General features: G+C 31.8%; 1 protein-coding gene across 1 annotated transcript; it reads right to left on the bottom strand.

The window, feature by feature from the left end:
* Window positions 1-4,350: 4,350 nt before the first annotated feature.
* On the bottom strand, window positions 4,351-9,985 carry LOC115960673 (SUN domain-containing protein 4). The gene is made up of 5 exons (XM_031079633.1): window positions 9,636-9,985; window positions 8,597-8,814; window positions 5,745-7,003; window positions 5,535-5,620; window positions 4,351-4,620 (listed from the first exon to the last, which is right to left on the bottom strand). The coding sequence occupies exons 2-5, from the start codon at window positions 8,754-8,756 to the stop codon at window positions 4,374-4,376; spliced, it is 1,752 nt and encodes a 583-aa protein (XP_030935493.1). The 5' UTR covers window positions 8,757-8,814; window positions 9,636-9,985; the 3' UTR covers window positions 4,351-4,373.
* Between the last annotated feature and the right edge of the window lie 823 nt (window positions 9,986-10,808).

The following is a 10,808-nucleotide window of genomic DNA, read 5'->3' on the forward strand; positions in this document are numbered from 1 at the left end:
TAAAAAATGATTAAGATTTATGGAATTTATTTGGTAGAGTAGCCTAGGAAATCTAGAAGATCTGAATCCGACCCAATATAGACCTTATAGTAAGATCTGAAATTTTACCTAGTACAAATTTATGTCTTATACAGATCACGTGTATTCAGATTAGGTTCCCAAAAAAACTTACCTCAATGTAGTAAATTTTAAAACAAAATTAATTAGACATGATAAAAGGAGTCAGAATTTGTTGACTTGATTCGACCTAAAAAATACCTGACCCAATCCCCTTTTTTAACCCGAAACAAAAATGGGTTAACCTATAACTTGACCTATTAAAAAATTACTAAAAAATATTTAGACAACTACGTCTTGAATGTTAGGTGCATAAAACACAAAGCATGTCAGGCCGGAGCCAATAGATAGCATGTTTACAGACAACCTATTTATTAATAATAATAATAAAAAAGCAATTCTACCGATTCTCATTTGATTTGACCAGACACTTCACACTAGTACATAACACTACTAACACAGTAACGCGTACACCACTTTATGAGTGATTTTTTTTTTTTTTTTTTTTTTTTGAGAAACTTATGAGTGATTTAGTTAAGACTTACGACAAAACTTAAGGTTATTTGTTTTTTGAGAATTTGAAAAAACTAAAAAAATATGTGACAAAACAAAATTGTGTGCTCTTGTAGTTGTAGTCTACAAACCACTAACCAGCTAACACACAACACTCGCAGATACTCACAGTCACGCACGTTAGAACATGTGCTAATAACTTGACATGGTCCATGATATGTAGTATTTTTTTTTTTTTGTGGGAATAATATTATTAGTGGTGTAAACTTAAAATATATATTTTTTGGTGCTTCTTAAGATCTATCTCTTTTTGAAGTTGTAAATTTGTAATTACATGCATATTGGCAGTGAGTTATTAACATTGAAGACATTTTCCATTATGAATTCGTGACTATAAAAAATTTTAGTTATGTTTAAAATTGTCAGAATTGTAAGGATATCAACAAGGGGTATTAAGTGCAATTCATTTCCTTAATTGATCTTATTTATTCTCTCTAAAAAGGTTGCCATTGATTTGTTTTTGTAAATTAGAATTTTTTTGTTGAAAATGCGGGTCAACCCGACTCAAACCGTAACCCGATTGACCCATTTAAAAATAAACTATTTTGACACAACCTGTTAAACCTACAAATCCGATTGACCTGACCCAACCCACCTTATTGCCATGTCTGAAAGTAATATCCTAGTAACTCTTGATTTTGAGATCTCTTTAATTTCCACCTTAATGATCACATGATTAGAGCCTGTTTGGGTAAGCAATTTCCATAACTCAATTCTCAGTTTCCATAACTCATAACTCAAAAATGGTGGGACCTATAGCAAAAAGGTTGTTTGGCCAAACGATAACTCTGTTTCCATAACTCTGTTTCTATCACTCAATTCTCTGATTTTTGAGTTATGAGTTATGGAAACTGAAAACAACAAAAGGCTGTTTTCAGTTTCCATAACTCATAACTCAATGGTATTTCCGTAAATAAACACACATGAGGGACCCACAGCCGCAACTTTTGACCACCTTTTGACTTTTTTTTTTTTTTTTTCTGGGTTGGCTGTTCGTTCCCTTTTTTTTTTTTTTTTTTTTTTTCTGGGTTGACGTTGGTTGTTTTTGGCTGTTTGTACTTTTTTTTTTATTACTGGTTCGTCTGTTCTGTTCTATTCTTTTTTTTTTTATTTCTTTAGTACATAGACTCACCAAACTTAGTGAAAAAAAAAAAAAAAAAAAAAAAAAAAAATCAGACCGAACAGCCAACCCAGGAGGAAAAAAAAAAAAAAAAAGCTACATTGTGATGTGATAGGCGTGGGCCCTCCAAATAGTGTGAAAAATAGTGAGTGATGAAAACTGAGTGATAAAGGCAAACAGATGTGAAAAATTGAGTGATGAGTTATGAGTGATGAGTGATGAGTGATGGAAATTGAGTGACGGAAATTGAGTGACGAAAAATGCTTACCCAAACAGGCCCTTTAGTTTCCCGAGAGAGTGGACTTTCCTTGTCAAGAGACAACCGTAGCTGTGCGCCTCTATGAAGAGAGAACTTTTCTTCTTTCCTCGAGTGCTAGGCATGTAGTGTAAAGACAAAGTTTCTCAACTTATTATGTTCTCTTTATGTGTCTACTCTAATAGAGACTAGATAATAAGACATGGGCCAGCCCAAATATGAAAATTGAAAACAAAATATTTGTTAGTGGCTTTTTTAGTGGTTTGGCGATTGGTGGCGATCTCTCTCTCTCTCAAAAAATTATGAAACAATGAGTTGATAATATTCTCTTTTAAAAAGTACACATGATAGAAATTAAAACTGGCCTATTATATCAATAAAAATTCAAAATGCTTTTTATTATTATTATTATTATTATTATTATATACAACATCAAAGTTATATTTGTAAAAAAAAAAATCTATTATTGTATATATATATATATACTTGTTTGTTTATGTTAATGTTATGTTATTGTTTATGTTTACGCTTATTATTATTTTGTTTATTTTTTCATGTTTATATTTGTTTTGATTCATTAATTATTTTTTTATAAATATTCTGCCAAATAAATTTATAAATTAAACCATAAGATTCAAAACTTTGAAAAAAAAATTCAGTTATCAATAATCCATTTTTTGCACCAAAATATTTTTAACTATAAGATTTTTCATTGCACTTATAAGTTTTTTGAAAAAAATTTCCCAATAATATTGCAAACAGTTGTTCCATCAATGTCAAAAAATACTTAATTCTTCTCAAAAATTATAATAAGAATTTTCCCCATAATATTCGATGATGATTGTACAACAGCAAACACCATCTATAAAGATCTTTCAACATAGAATATAAAGAAAATCAGACTAGCCCTTTTCCGAAAGATGCTGTTAGCAATTGTTGCTTCTATAACCAACGACATAAAGTTTATTAGTTTCTTCAAAAAAATAATCATTACAAAAGATGTTGGAATGCATGGATGGAAAAATTAAGACACAGTGATAATGATCAATATATTAATAACAGTGATATTGATTTTTTTTTTTTTTAAACAAAGAAATAACTTTAGATGATTCTTATTTCTAATGATCTATATATTAATAATATTAAATAATTATGCCCAATTTATCAAAAAGTTTCTCTGATAGTTGTGAAAATACAAATCCAATCAAAGAGATAGAAAAACCAAGAATATTTTATTTTATTTTATTATGTTGGTGAATAAAATTATAACGATATCAATATTTTTATTTAGTTTTCCATTTTAATATTTGATTTGTATCATATATGTTTAACACAAAAATATGATATTTGTAAAAGTTAAATCTCATTATTTATGTATATTCGTTTATTTTATGTTAATGTGTATGTTCATATTTATGTTTGTTTTCATGTTTATATTTCTATGATTATATCGTTTGAACAAAGTTTTCCTTCAAACCGATTTGAAAGAATTTTCTAATCCAATATGCGGCAACTCATATAATTATGCATGCATATTATTTAAACAAGTTATATAACTCAATAAATAGGTTATGTGTGTGTGTGTGTATTTTTAGTAGTTAGTTTGTTTCTTAAAAAAAAAAAAAGTTGTATGATAAAAAGTAAATATAGATGAATTTATCAATTGCGACGTGGTGGATTAGAGTAATTTTCCTCCAAACTAATTTAAAAGTAAACTTTTTCCATTTTTTTGTTTTGTTTTGTTTTAAGTCAGTGCTTGCACGCAGGTATATATATATAAAGATTTGGCTAAATAATTTTAAAAATCAAATCATAAGAAAGTAGCCTCTAAAAAAAATAAAAATCATGTTCATGACTTATATTTCTATGATTATATTGTTTGGAAAAAGTATAAACCTCAAAGTTTTCTTCTTCTTCCTCATCAAAGAAAAAAAAAAAAAAAACCCTCCAAGTTTGATAAACCACAATTCGTAGCCATTATTACCCACAATGCTGAGGCCAAATTAAACTGATAAGAGATTTGGTTAGATTGCAGGAACAAAACACAATTCTTTCCTTCCTAATCGAGAAACATATAATATCGGTGACACATAACATATAACAGAAAGCACCACTAGCATCATACGCTTTTCCGTTAACAAGCCTAACCATTTTGAGCAGTAATTCATTTGAATTAAACAAATTCGCTAATTAAATCCCACACAACAAATAGCCTGCACCAGCAACATCTTAGCCTGATCTATGAGATACTGGCAATATTACTCCCGTCAAAGAATATAGCGTAACTTGTCCCAGGACGCACATAAAGTGGCACTTACATGAACACTAGTTAAATAAAGCTGAATAACTCAAAGATATGTATATTACTTATATTGATAGTATGAAAATTATAGTGCTACAGCTCAATAGTAAGATTAGCCAGGAAGAGTTCATCTGACAAAATTTCCCGGACATTTTTGTTCTATGAACACTCAATGACATATAAACACTCATCGCCAAACCTAGGAATAACCTTACAAGAGCTAAAAATGAAAAAATTAAACATACAAAAAATACTATGATACTCTTATTCTCCATGAAAAGCTGATTCTCCCGGACCTTATCAACTTGAGATCTGCAAATGATGGGCAATTAGTAGAACTTTCATAAACCCAAACACCAAAAGAAGCTGCCCACTAGCAAAAACCAACTAGATAAAAACTAAAAAAATATTTTTTTAATGATGGCTAAGCAACAATATCATCGTGTGTGTATGTATATATATATATACACCACAAGTCAGTATTAAGAAACTAAGAGAGGCAAAGACGTGTGAACATTTTTGTCTTGTCTATAAATCTACTAAATTTTATTACTCCTTTTGCCAACTCAAATGTTCCATACCAATTTTGACTCTAATCACCTCTCCCCTAACAGATGCTGACAAACTCACAGGGCATTTCATTTCTGATCCAGAATTCAATCTAGGTATTCTTACTTCTAGTTCACTAGTAGGCAAAACTGCATCCAGGAAACGGGAGGCAGTCCCACCCACACATATGGAACATCACAGCTTGCACCAGAGTAGGTAAAAGCCATAATGCTAATCAGAAAGTTGCTATGCCCTATTATCACTATGTTTTCCTTATTCAACTATGTTGTATATTTTGTTTTGATTCAATCCCTCCCCCACTCCCCCTCCCCCCCATTCTCTTTCTCCTTCCCAAAAAAAAAAAGAAGGAAAAAAAAAGACCCAGAGAAAACCACAAAAAGAAACAGAAAGAGATTATTAAATAATGAGCTTTTCTTTTTAATGAGTAATAAATTTTATTAGAAAAGAGAAGCCATCAAATATGCAGGTAGTATACTAGATGCCCAACACATCTATGTACAGACATTAAATAAGAAGATTATTATAACTTTGTATGCTTAAAAATACTTTCATTAAAAATTTCTTAATCCTAATCTCATACTGTAATAAACTAATAGTTATGAAGAACAAAAACAACAAAAGTTGTGGAAGTGTATGACATAAGAAATAAATTCTACCTCAGAACAACATTGTCCCTGAGTAAAGTATCCAACTGCAACGAAACAAGGGATCTCCAAGAAATAAGATCATCAACATCCTTACCCTGCAAAGGAAATCAAACATACAAACTTAACTGCATATAATGATGATACAAAACTGATCTTGACATTTATATCAAACAAAAATAATACAACCACCAAGATTTCTCAAAGGTAAGTATCACATACAATGGCCTCTTGACTGTCAAGAAGATTCTTTATGTCTTCTCTCATCTTCTCTATAATAATATCTTTCTCTCCAATATCTTTGTTGATTTCTTTGAAAATATTGCCATATCTGGAATTCAGCTCGTCTAAAAATCGCTCTAAAACAGACAAATTTAAATCCAGTGAACGCACTTTCTGCATCAATATCTTGAGAACTGTGTCCCCAGGCATCCTGCCAACTTGGTGGTGACGCATTTCTTCAACTGGATCAGGCACACTATTTACAGTTTCATGTGCATATTTTGATTCTGTGTGTATGATATTTTGATCAATATCAGCACTGTCAGTGAGCTCCGGCTGGGAGGGAATTTCTTTCTGGTCACCAGTGCCTTCTTCTGGAACAAACAGTTTTTTATCTTGAGCAGATATCAAATCTGCTATCATTTTTTCAACAGCATCCACACCATAAACTTCAACAAAACTCAGTGTGCAGTAGAATTCCGAACCATAATGGCTCAGAAGATTCAACTTTAGGTATCTTACCCATTTTGGCTCCTGAAGAACAAAACTTTGTGCATGCTTTACATTCAAAGCAGTGAAATTCCCAAGCTTGACCCATTCATCTGTTGGATAAACCAAACTTCCAAGCAACTCAAAATCTTTTAAATTAGAAGAGTGGTGCTCAAAATTAGCTATTTCAATTGTATCTACTAATGTTTCTTCCGAAAGCTCTATAGCAACAAACTTCTCTTCCACAGAACATGGATTTCGTAAGTACTTGTCCTTATCTCTACCTAAGATATTAGGGGCACCCTTGGCTTCCTTGTTAAAAGCCAAGACCTTTGCTCCCTTTGATGCTGAAGCATAATTGTACTCAGCACCCCCGGGCTCCACTCTGCGTACGATGCTTCCAGCCTGACCAGTTCCAGATTTACTTATGGAACTAAAAGCTCTGCTCTTGAATTCATCAAGACCAAGTGGAACACTATGAGACAGGCGACCAGTCTTTGGAGCATCACCTTCAGATTTTAGAGTGGAACTGGAATTCTCAACCTCAAGTTGCTCTCCAATAGTTGGAACATCATTTGTGCTTCCTTCATTAGCAACTAATTCACTACCCAAACCTCTCGTTTCAGCACCATTTGTGGACAAAGACTCAGAAGAATACAGAGAATCAGTTTCTTCCTGTGGATAATTATCTACAGTATCTGAGGGTTCATTATGTTCTACCTTAGCTTCATCCCAAGTTGATATGCCAACCGAAAGTATTGCAGATTCATCTAAAAGTCCAAAGAAAGGAAGAGAGCAGCCAATAAGAACAAGTTATGCATTAAGTACATTCCCAAAAAAAAAAAAAAAAAGCATTGTGAAGAACAAGACTAAAGATGAGTTCACCAAATATTCACCCAAGTAAATGGAAAGACAAGAAGGTAAATTAGCAAGGAAAGACATTCACATTAAAATTCCACACATACACATATATACTCACATGTATATATCTTTGTGCATTACACGTTACATTATACATATATTATAAAATTCATATAAAAACAAAAACAAAAAAATTTAGAACACAATATACAAAAATCGTTAAAAATAGTGTACCTGACCAGGATGTAGTGTAGCTAAGAGATACTTTCAGCACATAACTAAATTAACAAATAAATATAGGTTCTATAGAAGATCTACAGGGAATAACAATAATAGAATAGTTCCATCAGACATACAAGCACGGAGGTTAAAAAGATTTAGGAAGAAACTAATAAAATTATGGTTTGAAACCCAATAAATCAACAAAGAATAAGACAATTGGAGTTGATGCTATGTCTGGCAACAGGTAAAAAATTAAGGAATTAATAGAGGAAGAACGGAGATAAGGTTAGCTCAATTCTTCTGATATAATTGAAAGTAGCACTGCATCTGCACCATCTGAGTTATTAGTAGCCACCAAAGAATTTTTTGCCTTTTGCTCCTTTACATTAATTTGATTTGCCAATGAGCTCTAGCACAAATGGCACATCTTCCCATTAGAAGAACAATGTGTAAAGGGTGATGTAGATTTAAGACCTCCTAAGCCCACGTAAATAACTTAGCAATAAAATAATAATAATAATTTCCAAATTTTGGGTTTTTTTTTTTTAGGTTGTAATTCATGGATCAGAATAGTACTCCACTAGAGTATTACCATAACCAATGTCAAATTAGCCCTTAAATGTTAATTTTTGATTGTGTTCTTAAGGTTATAATTAGTTGTTAATTGCATTTTCTGAAAAATAGAATAAAAGAAAATGTTCTGCTGATAGCGTCAGACTTTCTGTTGACATTGTCATACTATAAATTGGAGCATATGGTTAAGATATAATTGATTTTTATTCAGGTCCCCCCAATCTGCGCTCATGCAAGCAGGGAATTCAGCCTGTTTTAGTGCACCACAACCCAGCTTATTAGTAACTTTTTTTTTTTTTTTTTTTGGGGGGGGTGGGGGGGGGGGGGGGGGAAGGCCTGCTTAAGCACTGCAATATGGCAATCAGGCCAATATTTCATGTTCTAGTAATCAAAGGGAGGCTATTCAGTTCAAAATGATGGATTACAGATATGCAGGAGCAAGAAAGGAAACGCATAGATTGCCAACTATGAAAATATGCACTTACGCTAAGCAAAGGCATGGAATCCCATCATAACCAGAAAGAAGTATAGCAAACCCACTGAAGCACCACCCATATTACATCTAACATGACATTCCAAATAGCCATTATTTATTTAAAAAAATGCACAACAGCTCAGCACTCGGCATATTCTTTAGAGCTCTCAACAACAATTTATAAGGGGATTCAACAATAGTGTACAAAGAAAATTTAGTCTAAAAAGCTTACCTCTATGGTCATGGCCGTGACTGATCCATAAGCTAAGAAGGAAGACAAGCCCCCACAAAACAAATACCAAAGAAAGAGAAACCTTATACAAGTGACTTCTTCCACTTATAGTATCCTCCAAAGCTCTTCTTTGCAGAAGAGCTCTACGTGATCTCTGCATTGCTCATCAATCTGATCCAATCCTGACCATTGAACAATTAAAGAGAAAAGGAGATATTCTGCATTACAAAATTCAGAGAACTTCTTTAGTCTACACTCACAGGAAAAAAAAAAACATAAATAATCTATTTTTGCTTATAAATGAAGCTCCGATCCAAGTACAACAACTGTAATTCCTAAAAGGTACCATTGAAATAAACAAAAAGAGAATTTGAATTGGAAAATCTGCCAAATACCTCTAAAAAACTCAAACACTAGCACAATTATCTTCCTTTTTTTTCTTTAGGATCAATAACACTTCCACATTTTGAACAATCCAGCGACATATATACATAAACACTTAGTAAGACCAAAGTATTATTCAAGCAAAACCACGCTTAGTTCCTAAGAAATATTGTGCCACTGAACCCATTACAGGAACATCAAATTCAAGATTTTTTCGAATCTAACATAATCCACCCAATCACTTGGCTTACTAATCAAGCAGATCATTTTGTTATTCTCAGAAACCAAAACACCAAACAACATCATGACACTGTAACAATCTCATTTTCCTCTTAAATTCCACAGCTTTCTCAGCAACCAAACACAAACACAAATATAACACATTCCAAACAACTTAATACACACATGCATAGATTAGATTAAAACACAACCTACACAAATAAAAAGATAGAGAAATAGATTTCTGAGTGATCAAAATGAAGCTAAAGTTGAAAGCTTTAAGCACAGAAATCAAACCAGTTCTAGATCTAACACAAATTCTGACCAAAACCCAGATATGAAATTCAAAAATAAAACAAACCCAGATTGATTAAACTAAGAATAGACACAAATAGAGAGAGATTCAAATAGAAATCCCCTGGGTTTTGAGGCTCACCTTTTTTTGTTTGGGTATTGGGATTGTCAACGACAAAAACAACTAGGAAACCCAATTCTTTATTAGGAGAAATTTCGCGATCATAGATACGACAAAACGACGTAGCTTAAGGGGATTCTCCGAGTTGGCTTGGCTTGTGGTTTGGGCATCCTCGGTGGTTCTCTCTTTCTTCTTCACCTTTGGCGTTTACATCTATACTATTTTCTCTTTTCGCTTTCACTCTTCGCTTTCTTCTGTAACGGCTTCCTATTGAATTTTGAATTCTTTTGGAAAACAGTTTTTACGTTTTGTTTTTATTGCTTTTCAAAAACACCCATTTGGACTTAATTTACATCAATAAGTGAATAATTACAATAAAAATTAACTATATGCTCATTTAAAAAAAAAAAAAAAAAACATTGAATATAAAACTGTCTACTAATTATTATTATTATTTTCATGTTATGGTAATCAAAAGTTTTGATAAGTGGAGTACTCAAATACTAAGTGGATTTTGTGTCTCTTTTTAATGTAGCAAATATGTGGGGCTTATGAATGATGTACATGACTCATGAGAATTTTCATGAATTGGGATGTGAGATCTTAGAGATTTCAATCCCTTTTCCAATTCCTAATGCGTATAATACAAAATTTTGGTGTGTGGATTTAAAATCAAGGAAAAAAAAAAGGAGAGGAAATAAGTAGCATGAAAATTGATGTTTGATGCAAGTGCAAAAGTGATTATGTAGTGAAATAAAGAGAAATAGGTAAGATTGTGTTTTTGATATGTAGGCTGGAAAAGCAGGAGCTATATATATACACTGAGTGAGAGTATTAAGTATAAACAATTAATTAAATAAAATAATTTTAGTGAAAACTAGCCTACTCTTTATTTATTTTTTATGTCAATATTATAATGCTATTTAATTTTGTAATTATTATTATTTTTTTTGCTACTTAAGAACATTCCATATTACACTAGATTACAGTAATGAATTTTATATCTATTTTTGTGAAATGCTTTAATTGGTCAAATAGATTTTTAGTTGTATTTGCCGACTAAACTTAAAGATTTTAACTTTTTACCCTTCACAGTGATTTATAAAAACAACAAAAATAACCCCTCCACTCATATTTGTATTAACTTTTAAAAAAAGCATTGAGCTAAATTTAAAGCTTTGAAATTTGAAAATT

This window comes from Quercus lobata, chromosome 9, assembly GCF_001633185.2.
Source record: "Quercus lobata isolate SW786 chromosome 9, ValleyOak3.0 Primary Assembly, whole genome shotgun sequence".
NCBI lineage: Eukaryota > Viridiplantae > Streptophyta > Magnoliopsida > Fagales > Fagaceae > Quercus > Quercus lobata.